The 19,673-nt window shown below is 46.1% G+C and overlaps 1 protein-coding gene across 1 annotated transcript in view; it reads right to left on the minus strand.

Moving 5' to 3' along the window:
- Window positions 1–19,673, minus strand: part of LOC139385543 (seizure protein 6-like) — a 136,683-nt gene that overhangs the window by 44,991 nt on the left and 72,019 nt on the right. Inside the window, exons 2-3 of the mRNA XM_071130689.1 lie at window positions 13,507–14,253; window positions 11,246–11,379 (exon numbers count right to left, since the gene is read on the minus strand). Of these exons, the coding sequence (XP_070986790.1) occupies window positions 11,246–11,379; window positions 13,507–14,253 (881 nt within the window). The remainder of the gene's footprint in view (window positions 1–11,245; window positions 11,380–13,506; window positions 14,254–19,673) is intronic.

Here is a 19,673-nt window from a genome sequence, read left to right on the forward strand (position 1 = left end):
GAATTGTGACTCTACTTTGTCTCTATACTGACGCTTAGCTTGTTTGATTGCCTTGCGGAGGGAATAGCTACAAAGTTTGTTTTCAGTCATGTTTCCGGTTGCCTTGCCATGATTAAAAGCAGTGGTTCGAGCTTTCAGTTTTGCCGAAATGCTGTCATCCATCCACGGTTTCTGGTTGGGGAAGGTTTTAATAGTCACCGTGGGTACAACATCACCGATGCACTTGCTAATAAACTCACTCACAGAATCAGCATATACATATACAGTGCCTTGCGAAAGTATTCGGCCCCCTTGAACTTTGCGACCTTTTGCCACATTTCAGGCTTCAAACATAAAGATATAAAACTGTATTTTTTTGTGAAGAATCAACAACAAGTGGGACACAATCATGAAGTGGAACGACATTTATTGGATATTTCAAACTTTTTTAACAAATCAAAAACTGAAAAATTGGGCGTACAAAATTATTCAGCCCCTTTACTTTCAGTGCAGCAAACTCTCTCCAGAAGTTCAGTGAGGATCTCTGAATGATCCAATGTTGACCTAAATGACTAATGATGATAAATACAATCCACCTGTGTGTAATCAAGTCTCCGTATAAATGCACCTGCACTGTGATAGTCTCAGAGGTCCGTTAAAAGCGCAGAGAGCATCATGAAGAACAAGGAACACACCAGGCAGGTCCGAGATACTGTTGTGAAGAAGTTTAAAGCCGGATTTGGATACAAAAAGATTTCCCAAGCTTTAAACATCCCAAGGAGCACTGTGCAAGTGATAATATTGAAATGGAAGGAGTATCAGACCACTGCAAATCTACCAAGACCTGGCCGTCCCTCTAAACTTTCAGCTCATACAAGGAGAAGACTGGTCAGAGATGCAGCCAAGAGGCCCATGATCACTCTGGATGAACTGCAGAGATCTACAGCTGAGGTGGGAGACTCTGTCCATAGGACAACAATCAGTCGTATATTGCACAAATCTGGCCTTTATGGAAGAGTGGCAAGAAGAAAGCCATTTCTTAAAGATATCCATAAAAAGTGTTGTTTAAAGTTTGCCACAAGCCACCTGGGAGACACACCAAACATGTGGAAGAAGGTGCTCTGGTCAGATGAAACCAAAATTGAACTTTTTGGCAACAATGCAAAACGTTATGTTTGGCGTAAAAGCAACACAGCTCATCACCCTGAACACACCATCCCCACTGTCAAACATGGTGGTGGCAGCATCATGGTTTGGGCCTGCTTTTCTTCAGCAGGGACAGGGAAGATGGTTAAAATTGATGGGAAGATGGATGGAGCCAAATACAGGACCATTCTGGAAGAAAACCTGATGGAGTCTGCAAAAGACCTGAGACTGGGACGGAGATTTGTCTTCCAACAAGACAATGATCCAAAACATAAAGCAAAATCTACAATGGAATGGTTCAAAAATAAACATATCCAGGTGTTAGAATGGCCAAGTCAAAGTCCAGACCTGAATCCAATCGAGAATCTGTGGAAAGAACTGAAAACTGCTGTTCACAAATGCTCTCCATCCAACCTCACTGAGCTCGAGCTGTTTTGCAAGGAGGAATGGGAAGAAAAATCAGTCTCTCGATGTGCAAAACTGATAGAGACATACCCCAAGCGACTTACAGCTGTAATCGCAGCAAAAGGTGGCGCTACAAAGTATTAACTTAAGGGGTCTGAATAATTTTGCACGCCCAATTTTTCAGTTTTTGATTTGTTATAAATGTTTGAAATATCCAATAAATGTCGTTCCACTTCATGATTGTGTCCCACTTGTTGTTGATTCTTCACAAAAAAATACAGTTTTATATCTATATGTTTGAAGCCTGAAATGTGGCAAAAGGTCGCAAAGTTCAAGGGGGCCGAATACTTTCGCAAGGCACTGTACATACAATGTTGTTGTTTGAGGCTATCCGGAACATATCCCAGTCCACGTGATCAAAGCAATCTTGGAAGCGTGGAATCAGATTGGTCGGACCAGCATTGAACAGTCCTTAGCATCCTGTTTTAGTTTCTGTCTATAGGCTGAGAGCAACAAAATGGAGTCGTGGTCAGATTTGCTGAAAGGAGGGGAAGGGAGGGCTTCGTATAGAGTAGCAATGATCCAGAATTTTGCCAGCCCGGGTCGTGCATTCGATATGCTGATAAAATTTAGGGAGCCTTGTTTTCAGATTAGCCTTGTTAAAATCCCCAGCTACAATAAATGCACCCTCCGGATATGTGGTTTCCAGTTTACATAGAGTCCAATGAATTTCTTTCAGGGCCGTCGAGGTGTCTGCTTGGAGAGGGGGGGGGGGGGGGGGGGGTCTCTGATGTCTCTCTGGAAGGCAACCCTTGCTCGAATTTTGTCTACCTTGTTGTCAAGAGACTGGACATTGGCGAGTAGTATACTCGGGAGTGGTGTGCGATGTGCCCGTCTACGGAGCCTGATCAGAAGACTGCTCCGTCTGCCCCTTCTGCGGCGGCGTTGTTTTGGGTCGCCTACTGGGATCCGATCCATTGTCCTGGGTGGTGGTCCAAACAAAGGATCCGCTTCGGGAAAGTCGTATTCCTGGTCATAATGTTTTAAAATGTGTATTTATTATTTTATTTATCGAATTTTCAAAACATACAATATCAGTCATCCAACAGATTCGCATTCAGAGCGACACATAGAAGCATCCAGGGTCATTGCCCTGCTCAAGGGCACATTGACCAATCTACCACCAGGCCAAAAAACGTGAAGCCGAACCCTCCAAGATCCCCCCCCCCACAGTTCCCAAATCGCTGTCCCTCAACCATTTGAGACCCCTCCCACAGTCCTCCCCCAGGAAGAAAAATAGAAAATACATTTAATTCCATCCCCCCCCCCAAGACCCCCCCCCCCCAATGCACCAACAACCAAGATAATTAACTATAGAGAAAAAAGGAAAAGACAGAAAACAGCAAACAACAATGCAAATCAAATAATGAAACAAAATAATATATTCAAAACAAAGGACATCAAGGACATCTAAAATCATAACAGCAATGCCAACTGTACAGTGCCTTGCGAAAGTATTCGGCCCCCTTGAACTTTGCGACCTTTTGCCACATTTCAGGCTTCAAACATAAAGATATAAAACTGTATTTTTTTGTGAAGAATCAACAACAAGTGGGACACAATCATGAAGAGGAACGACATTTATTGGATATTTCAAACTTTTTTAACAAATCAAAAACTGAAAAATTGGGCGTGCAAAATTATTCAGCCCCCTTAAGTTAATACTTTGTAGCGCCACCTTTTGCTGCGATTACAGCTGTAAGTCGCTTGGGGTATGTCTCTATCAGTTTTGCACATCGAGAGACTGAATTTTTTTCCCATTCCTCCTTGCAAAACAGCTCGAGCTCAGTGAGGTTGGATGGAGAACATTTGTGAACAGCAGTTTTCAGTTCTTTCCATAGATTCTCGATTGGATTCAGGTCTGGACTTTGACTTGGCCATTCTAACACCTGGATATGTTTATTTTTGAACCATTCCATTGTAGATTTTGCTTTATGTTTTGGATCATTGTCTTGTTGGAAGACAAATCTCCGTCCCAGTCTCAGGTCTTTTGCAGACTCCATCAGGTTTTCTTCCAGAATGGTCCTGTATTTGGCTCCATCCATCTTCCCATCAATTTTAACCATCTTCCCTGTCCCTGCTGAAGAAAAGCTGGCCCAAACCATGATGCTGCCACTACCATGTTTGACAGTGTGGATGGTGTGTTCAGGGTGATGAGCTGTGTTGCTTTTACGCCAAACATAGCGTTTTGCATTGTTGCCAAAAAGTTCAATTTTGGTTTCATCTGACCAGAGCACCTTCTTCCACATGTTTGGTGTGTCTCCCAGGTGGCTTGTGGCAAACTTTAAACGACACTTTTTATGGATATCTTTAAGAAATGGCTTTCTTCTTGCCACTCTTCCATAAAGGCCAGATTTGTGCAATATACGACTGATTGTTGTCCTATGGACAGAGTCTCCCACCTCAGCTGTAGATCTCTGCAGTTCATCCAGAGTGATCATGGGCCTCTTGGCTGCATCTCTGATCAGTCTTCTCCTTGTATGAGCTGAAAGTTTAGAGGGACGGCCAGGTCTTTGTAGATTTGCAGTGGTCTGATACTCCTTCCATTTCAATATTATCGCTTGCTCAGTGCTCCTTGGGATGTTTAAAGCTTGGGAAATCTTTTTGTATCCAAATCCGGCTTTAAACTTCTTCACAACAGTATCTCGGACCTGCCTGGTGTGTTCCTTGTTCTTCATGATGCTCTCTGCGCTTTTAACGGACCTCTGAGACTATCACAGTGCAGGTGCATTTATACGGAGACTTGATTACACACAGGTGGATTGTATTTATCATCATTAGTCATTTAGGTCAACATTGGATCATTCAGAGATCCTCACTGAACTTCTGGAGAGAGTTTGCTGCACTGAAAGTAAAGGGGCTGAATAATTTTGCACGCCCAATTTTTCAGTTTTTGATTTGTTAAAAAAGTTTGAAATATCCAATAAATGTCGTTCCACTTCATGATTGTGTCCCACTTGTTGTTGATTCTTCACAAAAAAATACAGTTTTATATCTTTATGTTTGAAGCCTGAAATGTGGCAGAAGTTCAAGGGGGCCGAATACTTTCGCAAGGCACTGTATATGTTTGTGTGCATGTCTGTCCTTGTATGTGTTTATTTGAATGAGACTGTGTGTGTATATGCATGTGTACAAACACCTGCACTGCCACTTAGTGTCATTCAAATATACTTTTTATTCTGTTTTATTTTGACCAGGCCATAATGCTGGTAAGTTGACGTTGCTCTTATATCCAATAGTTCTTCCCAGCTGTATGTAATGAGACTTAAGATTTCCTGGGGTAACAGTGTAAGAAATAATACATTAAAAAAAAATACTGCATAGTTTCCTAAGAACGCGAAGCGAGGTGACCATCTCTGTCGGCGTCATCCAGGTGACTGAATGCTGCATGCCTCCTCCCTCTGGCACACAGTAACCTAATACATTAGTCAAAGGTTCAGGACAAACATCATGTTTATGGTAATAATGATTTACAGGCATAATGTAGCCTACATGTTCCAGCTGTGGGTGGCTCATGGCTGAGGTTGATAAATCCATTACCCTCTGCTCCCAGGTTTATGTAATCTTCTGCAGTCTGTGGCGCACAAACTGTATGTCATTTCACTACGAAGCGTGTGCACAGTGGAGAATGATTTACATATGAGAGAAACATATCCTCGACTCACACAGAAAGAAAATGGACAAACGACTGTGTTTGAACATATATATACAGTGGGGAAAAAAGGATTTAGTCAGCCACCAACTGTGCAAGTTCTCCCACTTAAAAAAGATGAGAGAGGCCTGTAATTTTCATCATAGGTACACTTCAACTATGACATACAAAATGAGGGAAAAAAATCCAGAAAATCACATTGTAGGATATTGAATGAATTTATTTGCAAAATAAGTATTTGGTCACCTACAAACAAGCAAGATTTCTGGCTCTCACAGACCTGTAACTTCTTCTTTAAGAGGCTCCTCTGTCCTCCACTCGTTACCTGTATTAATGGCAGCTGTTTGAACTTGTTATCAGTATAAAAGACACCTGTCCACAACCTCAAACAGTCACACTCCAAACTCCACTATGGCCAAGACCAAAGAGCTGTCAAAGGACACCAGAAACAAAATTGTAGACCTGCACCAGGCTGGGAAGACTGAATCTGCAATAGGTAAGCAGCTTGGTTTGAAGAAATCAACTGTGGGAGCAATTATTAGGAAATGGAAGACATACAAGACCACTGATAATCTCCCTCGATCTGGGGCTCCACGCAAGATCTCACCCCGTGGGGTCAAAATGATCACAAGAATGGTGAGCAAAAATCCCAGAACCACACGGGGGGACCTAGTGAATGACCTGCAGAGAGCTGGGACCAAAGTAACAAAGCCTACCATCAGTAACACACTACGCCGCCAGGGACTCAAATCCTGCAGTGCCAGACGTGTCCCCCTGCTTAAGCCAGTACATGTCCAGGCCCGACTGAAGTTTGCTAGAGAGCATTTGGATGATCCAGAAGAAGATTGGGAGAATGTCATATGGTCAGATGAAACCAAAATAGAACTTTTTGGTAAAAACTCAACTCGTCATGTTTGGAGGACAAAGAATGCTGAGTTTCATCCAAAGAACACCATACCTACTGTGAAGCAAGGGGTGGAAACATCATGCTTTGAGGCTGTTCTTCTGCAAAGGGACCAGGACGACTGATCCGTGTAAAGGAAAGAATGAATGGGGCCATGTATCGTGAGATTTTGAGTGAAAACCTCCTTCCATCAGCAAGGGCATTGAAGATGAAACGTGGCTGGGTCTTTCAGCATGACAATGATCCCAAACACACCGCCCGGGCAACGAAGGAGTGGCTTCGTAAGAAGCATTTCAAGGTCCTGGAGTGGCCTAGCCAGTCTCCAGATCTCAACCCCATAGAAAATCTTTGGAGGGAGTTGAAAGTCCGTGTTGCCCAGCAACAGCCCCAAAACATCACTGCTCTAGAGGAGATCTGCATGGAGGAATGGGCCAAAATACCAGCAACAGTGGGTGAAAACCTTGTGAAGACCCACTGTATTTTCTAGCAATTTTGTTGTAGCCTAGTAGTCAATATTTCCATATATTTAGATATGAACTATCATCCCAGACAGTCTTTAGTGAAGCACTCTTCCTCAGTCCTCCAAAAGGTATCAGGGTGAACCTCACCGGATATTGAACTGACAGATTGCGCTACCCTTTATTAAAGCAGTGACAGATACATCCTAATCAATCTCTGCCATCAACCCAGACAGAGACTGCAGATAGAACTGTACTTTATTGAACCGTACCAAGGTCCACTTAAGCCAGAGTAGTTGTGAATATTGACCCATCAGTCAATACTCTGCAGTACTACCCACCATGGCTTCAGTGAGCTGCTTAAAGATCCTGTCCCACCACCTACACACTGCTGGAGTGGACATAACTACTGGTCTGGACTCTCATATCAAATGCAGTCCTTGGTTAGGAAATGAGCATATTTTAGTTGGGTCTGCAGTGCACTAATCTATGAACTCCCACAGACTTGGGCCTACAGCGTAAAGTTAATCACTGCGGACTATCCTACCCTTCACATGACAACTACACTGTTGGGTGGTTAATCCACATCAGTCTTGATCTTCTAAGGCCTACATGAAGGCAAACGTTTAAATCCTTACTCTAAAGTGGAGGATAAACTGGAGTTGTTCAGACCCACATTCTATAAAGCCCCCTGGCCTAGAGAAGTCCTTTGAAGTAGATTAATCCAAAAGATTTCCAGATAAGAGGAATAATCAACCCAGTCTTTAAGAAAAGGATGACACAAATCGACTATCTGACCATTAAGCTACCTGTAATGTGTACGCTGGAAGTCAGGAAGCAAGTACAGGGAGCGCAAATGGGTTGGGTTGTAAATGGGTGTAGGGGTGTAGAGGGATGTAGGGGGTGAAGAGGGGTATAGATTGGGTGTAGTGGGGTGTAGGGTCAGGGGGTGTAGAGGGGTATAGAGGGGGTGTAGTGGGGTGAAGAGGGGTGTAGGGGGTTGTAAAGGGGTGTAGAGGGCTATAGGGTGTATGGGGATGTGGTGTGTGTAGAGGGGAGTAGACTGGGTGTAGAGGGGTGTAGATGGGTATATAGGGGTGTAGGGGGTTGTAGAGGGCTTTAGACTGGTTTAGAGGGGTGTAGATGGGTGGGTAGGGGGTGTATAGGGGTATATAGAAGTGTAGACTGGGTGTAGAGGGTTGAAGTGGGGTGTAGAGAGGTTTATACTGGATTTAGTGGGGTGTAGCGGGGTGTAGACTTCATGTAGAGGGGTAAAATGGTAAAACTAAAAGAAAAAAAATAGCAGGAAATGCACTTAAAACATATATTCCTCTCCACCGTCAAGTGGGGTGTAGTGGGGAGTAGATGGGTGTAGAATGCTGTAGAGGAGTGTAGACTGGGTGAAGAGGCATGTAGAGGGGTGTAGTTGGGTGTAGAGGGCTGTAAAGGGGTGTAGAAGGGTGTAGAGAGATGGGGGGTGTAGTGGGATGTTGAGGGGTGTAGACTTGGTGTAGATGGGTGTAGAAGGGTTTAGAGGGCTGGGGGTGTAGTGGGGTGCAGAGGGGTGTAGACTGGTGTAGATGGGTGTAAAGAGATGTACAGGGTTGTAGAGGGTTGGGGGGTTAGGTAGAATGTAGGGGGTTGTAAGGGTGTGTAGACAGGTGTAGAGGGCTGGAGGTGTAGGGAGGTGTAGAGGGGTGTAGATGGGTGTAGAGGGGTGTAGACGAGTGCAGATGGGTGTAGAGGGATGTAGACTGGGTTGGGTAGGCTGTAGGGTGGTGTAGAGAGGTATAGAGTGGTGTAGAGAGGTGTACAGGGGTGTTGAGAGGTGTAGGGTGGTTTAGAGGGCTGTAGAGTGGTGTACAGGGGTGTAGAGAGGTGTAGGGTGGTTTACAGGGCTGTAGAGTGGTGTAGAGAGGTGTACAGGGGTGTAGAGGGGGTTAGAGAGGTGTAGCGTGGTTTAGAGGGCTGTAGAGTGGTGCAGAGAGGTGTACAAGGCTGTAGGGGGGAGTAGATAGGTGTAGGGTGGTATAGAGAGGTGTAGGGGGGAGTAGAGAGGTGTAGGGTGGTTTAGAGGGCTGTAGAGTGGTGTAGAGAGGTGTACAGGGGTGTAGGGGGAGTAGAGAAGTGTACAGGGTTGTAGAGAGGTGTACAGGGGTATAGGGTGAGTAGAGAGGTGTACAGGGGTGTAGGGGGGGTAGAGAGATGTACAGGGGTGTAGGGGGGAGTAGAGAGGTGTACAGGGGTGTAGGGGGGAGTAGAGAGGTGTACAGGGGTGAAGGGGGGTTTAGAAATCTGTAAAGGGGTGTAGAGGGCTGATGGTGTAATAGGCTGTATGGGGGTGTGGGGTGTGTGGGTTTGTGGTAAAGCGGGGGCTTAGACGCTGTAGACAGGTGTAGACTGGGTGTAGAGGGGTTTAGAGGTGTGTATATAGGGCTGTAGAGGTGTGTAGGGGGTTGTAGAGGGCTGTAGAGGGGTGTAGAGGGGTGTAGAGGTGTGTAGAGGTGTTCAGGGGGTTGTAGAGGGCTGTAGAGGGCTGTAGAGGGCTGTAGATGGGTGTAGAGGGGTGTAGAGGGGTATAGAGGTGTGTAGAGGGGTGTAGAGGAGTGTAGAGGGAAGTAGAAGGGTGTAGAGGGGTGTAGAGGGGTGTAGAGGGGGGTGTAGAGGGTTTAGAGGAGTGTAGAGGAGTGTAGAGGAGTGTAGAGGAGTGTAGAGGGGAGTAGAGGTGTGTAGAGGAGTGTAGAGGAGTGTAGAGGGGTGTAAAGGGGTGTAGAGGTGTGTAGAGGGGAGTAGGGGTTGTGTAGATGGGTGTAGAGGGGTGTAGAGGTGTGTAGAGGGGTGTAGAGGGGTGTAGAGGTGTGTAGAGGTGTGTAGAGGGGTGTAGAGGTGTGTAGAGGTGTTTCGAGGGTTGTAGAGGTGTGCAGAGGTGTGTAGAGGGGTGTAGAGGGGTGTAGAGGTGTGTAGAGGTGTGTAGAGGTGTGTAGAGGTGTTTAGAGGGTTTTAGAGGTGTGTAGAGGGTGTAGAGGGTGTAGAGGGGTGTAGAGGAGTGTAGAGGAGTGTAGAGGTGTGTATACTAGGTGTAGACGGCTGTAGAGAGGTGTAGAGCGCTGGTTTAGAAGGCTGTAAGGGGTGTAGACTGGGTTTAGAGGGGTGTATAATGGTATAGAGGGGTGTAGAGGTGTGTAGAGGGCTGTTGGGTCTAGAGGGTGTAGATGGGTGTATACTAGGTGTAGACGGTTGTAGAGAGGTGTAGAGCGCTGGGGTGTAAGGGGTTTAGGGAGGTGTAGAAAGCCGTAGAGGGGTGTAAAGGGGTGTAGATGGAAATAGAGTGGTGTTGAGGGGTGTAGAGGGTTGTAGAGGGCTCGGGTGTAAGGGGGTTTAGAAGGCTGTAAGGGGTGTAGACTGGGTTTAGAGGGGTGTAGAATGGTATAGAGGGGTGTAGACGAGTGTAGAGGGCTGCAGGTATAGTAGGCTATAGGGAGGTGTAGAGAGAAGGAGATGGGTGTAGGGTTGTGTAGAGAGCTGTAGAGGGGTGTAGAGTGGTGTAGAATGGTTTAGAGGCATGTAGATGGGTTTAGAGGGGTGTAGACTGGGTGGAGAGAGGTGTAGAGGGCTGTACAGGATTGTAGAGGGCTGTAAAATACTGTAGAGGGCTGTAGAGGGGTGTAGAGGGGTGTAGATTGCATGTAGAAGGGTATAGGATGATGTAGATTCAGTGTGGTGAGCTATAGTGTGGTGTAGAGGGGCTGTATGGTGTAGATGGGTGTAGAAGGGTGTAGCGGGATGTACGGGGGTGTAGACTAGGTGTAGAGGAGTATAGCGGGTGTAAAGGCGTGATCCAACCATTGTCTAAATCCCATACTATTTAGTCAATCAACCCAAGGGTAAGGTCTCTTTAATCAAGTTAAGAGGTTCTGTGGAGACATTTTAGCAGGATGGCATTAAAAGAGTCCCGTAGACCAACATAATCCATAAGTAATTGATGAAGAGAAGAAGCTCTAAATCTAAATCACTTAGAATAATTAAAGGCAATGAGAGAGAAGATGGATATATACATGTGCTGCTGTCCCGGGTGATAGAAAGCACAGGCAGGCAATGAGAGGAGGAACAGAGGAGAGGAGGAATGTTCACCTCTCTCCACCCTCCTCCTCATTTTCTCCTCTTTCCCTGAAGACAGGAAGCAGCTGGGATGCATCATTGAGAATGACTTGTGGTACATATCCATTTTCATCCTAAATATATTAGGCCAAACATCTGGACGGTCAGAGGGGTAATGGCTATTTTATATTTTATGAGAGCAGGAAGTTTAGCTGGAGAGTTAGTCATGTGAATGAGGCGGTTCAGGTGGAGGCAGATTCCCTGTTCAAATCACTGTGTCAGCTTCCAAAGGTCAGTCGCTGCAGAATGACAGTAAAGACCTTGGTGACTGAGTGGCCATCATCATTTTGAAGAACTAGTGTGCTATTGCCAATGAGCCAATTGCCCATTTTGGATGTTGCATTTGGATATCTAATGTAATTTCTCAACAGAATGTGCCAGTCTTGTGTGTTTCCATGTTTAATCTACCATCTTTGTATAGACAATCACTGCTTTTGATGGACACAATGAATACTCTTCTGGCAACAATAGCGGTGGTCTGACCTGTATCTCTACTCCATAGCCCGTGTAGACCGTGACGGTGTAGGTGCAGTCCACAGAGGAGTAGGAATGAGAGCTGGACGGCTGAGGCGTCTCTATGTAGCCCTCTGGTGATGTCAAGTTGAAGATGCAGGGAGCTGCAAGGACAAAAAATACAGAGAGAAAAACATTGAGGACCAGTTACACCCCCTAACTAACCCGGCATGGGGGGAACAATCTGGAGAAGACTGCCCAGAGCAGAGTGCGTTGGATAGGTTTTGTCGATGGTCTATGCTCTAAAGGAGCGATGGGCCCAAGTAAGTAAGACACCCCCTCACTCCAAAAGGACCCTCCCTGGTCCCATTCTCTCTCTCACTCACACCAGCACCCCCCACTTTAATAGTGTGGGGCCCTTTCTCTCTCCTCTTTGATTGTGTGCTCGAGGGACAGATCAGGTGGAGGGAATGACCACAGACGGTTTTCTGGTTGCCTTGAGGTCTTTCTGTTCGACTGCCTTGTTTTATTTCTATCTTTGAGTTTCCTCCAGAGAGAGGGATGACACAGGACGCTACTGTGTGCTTGTGTGTGTGCTTCATATGTAGCCCTCATCCTCCGCATACAACACCCCTTCTGCCAGTCACATTCTGTTAAAGGTCCCCCAAAGCACACACATCCCTGGGTTGCTTGTCTTTTCAGTTCGCTGCAGCTAGGGACCAGAACGAGCTGCACAAACACTCAAACTAGACAGTTTTATCTCAATCTCTTAATTCAAAGACTCAATCATGGACACTCATACTGACAGTTGTGGCTGCTTTGCGTGATGTATTGTTGTCTCTACCTTCTTTCCCTTTGTGCTGTTGTCTGTGTCCAAAAACATTTGTACCACGTTTTGTGCTGCTACCATGTTGTGTTGCTACCATGTTGTTGTCATGTTGTGTTGCTACCATGCTGTGTTGTCATGTGTTGATGCCTTGCTATGTTGTTGTCTTAGGTCTCTCTTTGTGTAGTGTTGTCTCTCTTGTCATAATGTATGTTTTGTCCTATATTTCTATTAACTTTTTTTATTTTTAATCCCAGCCCCCGTCCCCGTCTTTATTGTGAATAAGAGTTTGTTCGTCTAAATTAAATAAAGATTCAATAAAATAAATAAATATAAAGGTGTGTAGGAACGTGTGTGTGTGGTGTATGGTGTGTGAGTGTGGTGTGGTGGTGGTGTAGTGTTTGGTGTGTGTGTGGTGTGGTGGTGTGGTGTGGTGTGTGTGGGGTGGTGTGTGGTGGTGTGGTGTGGTGTGTGGTGTGTGTGGTGTGGTGTGTGTGGTGTGGTGTGGTGGTGTGGTGTGTTGTGTGATGTGTGTGTGGCTAATGTTAGCTAGATGGCTAAACGCTAATGTTAGCTAGGTGGCTAACGCTAATGTTAGCTAGGTGGCTAGGTGGCTAACGCTAATGTTAGCTAGGTGGCTAACGCTAATGTTAGCTAGGTGGCTAACGTTTGCTAGGCCAAGGGTTAGGTTTAGGGGTTAGGGTTAAAGTTAGGGAAGGGTTAGCTAACAAAGTAGCTAAAAAGTAGTAAGTAGTTGCAAAGTTGCTAATTAGTTAAAATGCTAAAGTTGTCAGTGATGAGATTCGAACACACAACCTTTGGGTTGCTAGACGTTCACGTTAAATGTCAACCCATCCGTCCCAACCAATCACCCTCTTGTTTTTTTGTTGTTGTTTTTTTGCCTTAAGCAACCTTCTGTCTTAAGTAACCATACCAAACCTAACATAATAATTTGAGTGTCCTGTATTTACATTTACTATGTTATGTCTAGTCTATGAGACCAGGCTGAAAGTTCTCTTTCTTCTCTCCCACCATAACACAAATGTGTCTCCGTATCTCATGTTTGCAATCTGGTTTCCATTCCATTTCAGGAGCACTTGATTGAGTGTGAGAGGAGGAGGAATACTGATGTTATAATTAATTTAAGCCCGTTGGTTGTTTAGATATGTGAGCTGCAAACAAAGAGGATTGAGAGAGCGAGCACACTGGTGTCTCAGACAAACAGACAGACACGGGGCTGCTCTGTTGGAGATGGTGAAACACAGGCACTTTACAACCCACCAAGGCCCAGGATTATCTCTAGGACTGCATAATGAGAATCTGAGCTTGCTGTTCATTATACCTTCACAATGAAGACAGAATCACGGAAACTGGTGTTAGGTGTATTGCAGGATATTGTATCTGTATGTCTCTGGGTAAGAGTAGGTGATCATTACAAGTGTGTAGCCTGTCTGTGTTACATTACCTGGGTGGTGCATGGTGGTGATGATGGTGGTTGTGGTTATAGTGGTCGAAGTGCTCTCCTCATCCACAACACCAGATACTGCCGATGTCCCAATCTCTATCCCATCACTGGCGTGGCCCATGTTGTGTTCTTCTGACTTCCCTGCAACCTTCTCCACCAAAGTGGTCAAGGCTGGGGGAGTCATGGTGGATGCAGTGGGGACCTCAGAGTACCTATCACCCATAGGAGCAGCCAGGTTGGGGGTGTTTGAGCGGGGAGAGGGAGCGGAGGTGTGCATGACAGGAGTGGTCAGGGTATCCATGGCATCAGCTTCCTCCTCTGTCCTCCCTCCCCTGCCATTGGTCAACGCAACTCTCTGATTCACAGAGACACGCCCCTCTGGAGCAACGCTGCCCTTTGTTGCCACAGTGGTAGTGGTTGAGGCAACATCGGAGAAAACTAGCGCGTCCTTGTGTGGCACCGTGTGAGTGGAGGAGGGGTCCCTGGCAAAGTGGGGACCTGAGGGTGGCATAGTGGGGTGGGTCTCCACACCCCCACTGTCCTCAAAGAAATGCCCCTGTCCTTGGAGGGACTCCTGTAAGAGGAAGCCCTTGTAGAGAGGGTGGTGGTTGGGGACATTCAGGGTCGGGGCGGTTGTCACCAGGGGGACCTCTCTGTCTGTGTCCCGTGTGGTGGGGTACAGGCTGGGGCCACCACTCTCAGACTGTCCCCTCTGTGTGACGGACGTCCCATCCTCAGAATAGGAGCCTGGAACAACACACACAGAGCACATACATACCAGGTACATTTTGTGTCACAGGAAAGATAATATCCCAAAACTGTTTAAAGCAGTGAAGCGTAGCGCTGTAACATGCTGTAGGTTTTGATAAGAGTCCCTTCTGAAAACACAGGGCAGTGAAGCCCAAAGAGATTCTCTGTGATTGCTTATTTCAATGGTTTCTACTCTTCCTCATCAATTAGTAAATATTAATTATTTAGCTGCTTTAAGGATATGATGGCCTGTCAAATGTGGGAAATTAAATGGATCTCCCGCTCCACCTTATGCACCTTCAGATGTAATCTAGAGCACTCCAGGAGCCTGTCATCCTACAGCAGCCTTCCAGGAGCCTGTCATCCTACAGAAGCCTTTCAGGAGCCTGTCATCCTACAGTAGCCTTCCAGGAGCCTGTCATCCTACAGCAGCCTTCCAGGAGTCTGTCATCCTACAGCAGCCTTCCAGGAGCCTGTCATCCTACAGTAGCCTTCCAGGAGCCTGTCATCCTACAGAGCCTTCCAGGAGCCTGTCATCCTACAGCAGCCTTCCAGGAGCCTGTCATCCTACAGCAGCCTTCCAGGAGCCTGTCATCCTACAGCAGCCTACTAGGAGCCTGTCATCCTACAGCAGCCTACCAGGAGCCTGTCATCATACAGCAGCCTACCAGGAGCCTGTCATCCTACAGAGCCTTCCAGGAGCCTGTCATCCTACAGCAGCCTTCCAGGAGCCTGTCATCCTACAGCAGCCTTCCAGGAGCCTGTCATCCTACAGCATCCTACTAGGAGCCTGTCATCCTACAGCAGCCTACCAGGAGCCTGTCATCATACAGCAGTCTACCAGGAGCCTGTCATCCTACAGCAGCCTTCCAGGAGCCTGTCATCATACAGCAGCCTTCCAGGAGCCTGTCATCCTACAGCAGCCTACTAGGAGCCTGTCATCCTACAGCAGCCTACCAGGAGCCTGTCATCCTACAGCAGCCTTCCAGGAGCTTGTCATCCTACAGCAGCCTTCCAGGAGCCTGTCATTCTACAGCAGCCTACCAGGAGGCTGCTGAGGGACGTCGGGCCCTCATACCACCCTCATGGAGTCTGTTTCTGACCGTTTGAGCAGACACATGCACATTTGTGGCCTGCTGGAGGTCATTTTGCAGGGCTCTGGCAGTGCTCCTCCTGCTTCTCCTTGCACAAAGGCGGAGGTAGCGGTCCTGCTGCTGGGTTGTTGCCCTCCTACGGCCTTCTCCACATCTCCTGATGTACTGGCCTGTCTCCTGGTAGCGCCTCCATGCTCTGGACACTACGCTGACAGACACAGCAAACCTTCTTGCCACAGCTCGCATTGATGTTCCATCCTGGATGAGCTGCACTACCTGAGCCACTTGTGTGGGTTGTAGACTCCGTCTCATGCTACCACTAGAGTGAAAGCACCGCCAGCATTCAAAAGTGACCAAAACATTAGCCAGGAAGCATAGGAACTGAGAACTGGTCTGTGGTCACCAGCTGCAGAACCACTCCTTTATTGGGGGTGTCTTGCTAATTGCCTATAATTTCCACCTGTTGTCTATTCCATTTGCACAACAGCATGTGAAATGTATTGTCAATCAGTGTTGCTTCCTAAGTGGACAGTTTGATTTCACAGAAGTGTGATTGACTTGGAGTTACATTGTGTTGTTTAAGTGTTCCCTTTATTTTTTTGAGCAGTGTATATACTATCGTTCAAAAGTTTGGGGTCACTTAGAAATTTCCTTGTTTTTGAAAGAAAAGCACATTTTTTGTCCATTAAAAAAAACATAAAATTGATCCGAAATACAGTGTAGACATTGTTAATGTTGTAAATGACTATTGTAGCTGGAAACGGCAGATTTTTAATAAAGGAATATCTACATAGGCATACAAATCAAATCAAAGTTGATTTGTCACGTGCTCCGAATACAACAGACCTTACAGTGAAATGCTTACTTACAGGCTCTAACCAACAGTGCAAAAAAGGTATTAGGTGAACAATAGGTAAGTAAAGAAATAAAAACAACAGTAAAAAGACAGTGAAAAATAACAGTAGTGAGGCTATATACAGTAGTGAGGCTATTACAGTAGCCAGGCTACATACAGGCACCAGTTAGTCGGGCTGATTGAGGTAGTATGTACATGTAGATATGGTTAAAGTTACTATGGATATATGATAAACAGAGAGTAGCAGTAGAGTAAAAGAGAGGTTGGTGGGTGGTGGGACACAATGCAGATAGCCTGGTTAGCCAATGTGCGGGGGCACTGGTTTGTCGGGCCAATTGAGGTGGTATGTACATGAATGTATAGTTAAAGTGTCTATGCATATATGATAAACAGAGAATAGCAGCAGCGTAAAGGAGGGGTTGGGGGTGGCACACAATGTAAATTGTCCGGGTAGCCATTTGATTACCTGATGGCTTGGGGGTAAAAACTGTTGAGACCTAGACTTGGCACTCCGGTACCGCTCCGGTACCGCTTGCCATGCGATAGTAGAGAGAACAGTCTATGACTGGGGTAGCTGGGGTCTTTGAGAATTTTTAGGGCCTTCCTCTGACACGCCTAGTGTAGAGGTCCTGCATGGCAGGCAGCTCAGGCTCAGTGATGTACTGGGCAGTACGCACTACCCTCTGTAGTGCGTTGCGGTCGTAGGCCTGAGCAATTGATGTGATGTAACCAGTCAGGATGCTCTCGGTGTTGCAGCTGTAGAACCTTTTGAGGATCTGAGGACCCATGCCAAATCTTTTTAGTTTCCTGAGGGGGAATAGGCTTAGTCGTGCCCTCTTCACGACTGTCCTGGTGTGTTTGGACCATGATAGTTTGTTGGTGATGTGGACAACAAGGAACTTGAAGCTCTCAACCTGCTCCACTACAGCCCTGTCGATGAGAATGGGGATGTGCTCAGTCCTCCTTTTCCTGTTGTCCACAATCATCTCCTTAGTCTTGGTTACGTTGAGGGAGAGGTTGTTATTCTGGCACCACCCAGACAGGTCTCTGACCTCCTCCCTATAGGCTGTCTCATCGTTGTCAGTGATCAGGCCTACCACTGTTGTGTCATCTGCAAACGTAATGATGGTGTTGGAGTCGTGCCTGGCCATGCAGTCGTGGGTGAACAGGGAGTACAGGAGGGGACTGAGCACGCACCCCTGCGGGGCTCCTCCAAGGGAGGTGTTTAGTCCCAGGATCCTTAGCTTAGAGGGTACTATGGTGTTGAACCCTAAGCTGTAGTCAATGAAAGGCATTCTCACATAGGTGTTCCTTTTGTCCAGGAGGGAAAGGGCAGTGTGGAGTGCAATAGAGGTTGGGTGGTCTGCTTGGGTGGTATGCAAATTGGAGTGGGTCTAGGGTTTCTTGGATAATAGTGTTGATGTGAGCCATTACCAGCCTTTCAAAGCACTTCATGGCTATGGACGTGAGTACTGCGGGTCTGTAGTCATTCAGGCAGGTTGCCTTCGTGTTCTTGGGCATAGGGACTATGGTCCTCTGCTTGTACAGAGGCCCATTATCAGCAACTGTCATTCCTGTGTTCCAATGGCACGTTGTGTTAGTTAATCTGAGTTTTCATTTTAAAAAGCTAATTGATCATAAGAAAACCCTTTTGCAATTATGTTAGCACGGCTGAAAACTGTTGTCTGATTAAAGAAGCAATACAACTGGACTTCTTTAGGCTAGTTGAGTCTCTTGAGCATCAGCATTTGTGGGTTCGATTACAGGCTCAAAATGGCCAGATACAAAGAACTTTCTTCTGAAACTCGTCAGTCTATTCTTGTTCTGAGTACTGAAGGCTATTCCATGTGAGAAATTGCCAATAACTGAAGATCTCGTTCAACGCTGTGTACTACTCCCTTTACAGAACAGCACAAACTGGATCTAACCAGAATAGAAAGAGGAGTGCACAACTGAGCAAGAGGACAAGTACATTAGGGTGTCTAGTTTGAGAAACAGATGCCTCACAAGTCCTCAACTGGCAGCTTCATTAAATAGTACCCTCAAAACACCAGTCTCAACGTCAACAGTGAAGAGGCAACTCCGGGATGCTGGCCTTCTAGGCGGAGTTGCAAAGAAAAATCTATATTTCAGACTGGCCAATAAAAAGAAAAGATTAAGATGGGAAAAGAACACAGACACTGGACAGAGGAACTCTGCCTAGAAGGCCAGCATCCGGAGTTGCCTCTTCACTGCTGACGTTGAGACTGGTGTTTTGCAGGTACTATTTAATTAAGCTGCCAGTTGAGGCGTCTGTTTCTCAGACTAGACACTCTAATGTACTTTTCCTCTTGCTCAGTTGTGCACCGGGACCTCCCACTCCACTTTCTATTCTGGTTAGAGCCAGTTTGCGCTGTTCAGTGAGGCCTGGGCTCAAGGCTTCAAAACATGGAAGCAAAACCCCTTCTTGTGGAAGCACGGTCAATTCAGTTTAAAGAAATCCAGTAGATTGCATTTTATATTGAAACTACATTACACGCACACATGGGTGAACTCACACACACACAAACACACACACATACACACACACACACTGCAAGTTGGCTAAGTTGGTGTCTTTTTCATCTGAGTAGCCTGGGTCTCCCTTGGGTCAGGGCCTGGGTGAGGATCTTAAAGCTCTCGCTCTTGAATCAACACTAGTACACAGTGTGCCATAAATCAACTGGTTGGAAACAGTCTAGGGAACAGAACCAAAAAACGGAAAATAACTACATTTTTCCAGCAACAGAATCAGAACCGGGAACGAAAGTGATATCTACTGTTCTGGAACAGAACTGTTATTTTAAAAGCATGAGACCCAGTTAATAACATTATTTTACGTTCTGATTATTTTTGTTCCAGTCCCACAAAAAAACATGAGAAAGCTCCTATGCAAAGCCCTCCCTCTGTCGATCAGAAACCTCTTCCAGTGTTTTCCTTCCAGCTGAAAATCTTTGCTAATGTGTGTGTGTGTGTAGCCTACCCTCCGAAGCATAGCTGTAGCCTGACGTTACAAGCACGATTCAGAAGATAGGGAGAGAATGGATTAACTTTTTAAATGCTAGTTGGGGATACTATAGTTATCACATTTCACATTGGATTTATTAACTACAAAAGGTAAGATGGATTTTTAATTCTGGTGCCACTCTGCACAAACACACTTGTTCGCTAGCTAGCTTTTCTGGTCCAACATTACGCCAAATCTGCAGTTCAAAGACATTCAAAGTTCCTCCATAGGTATAATTCTTTGAGACAAATTCAGATAATTGCATGTCATCACAAGATGCCCACCACTTAAAGCCAAGCCTCCTCCTCCACCCTCTCTCTCTCTCTCTCTCCCAACCCGCAAAATTCCAGTCGCGCCGTACACTTATCTTTCTATCACGTCTGTAAACGACTCACTAAGCTGTAGCTTGCCAGCTCCATAGCAAGCTTCTCTAGTCGCACTG

This window comes from Oncorhynchus clarkii, chromosome 27 (genome assembly GCF_045791955.1).
Source record: "Oncorhynchus clarkii lewisi isolate Uvic-CL-2024 chromosome 27, UVic_Ocla_1.0, whole genome shotgun sequence".
Classification (NCBI taxonomy): domain Eukaryota; kingdom Metazoa; phylum Chordata; class Actinopteri; order Salmoniformes; family Salmonidae; genus Oncorhynchus; species Oncorhynchus clarkii.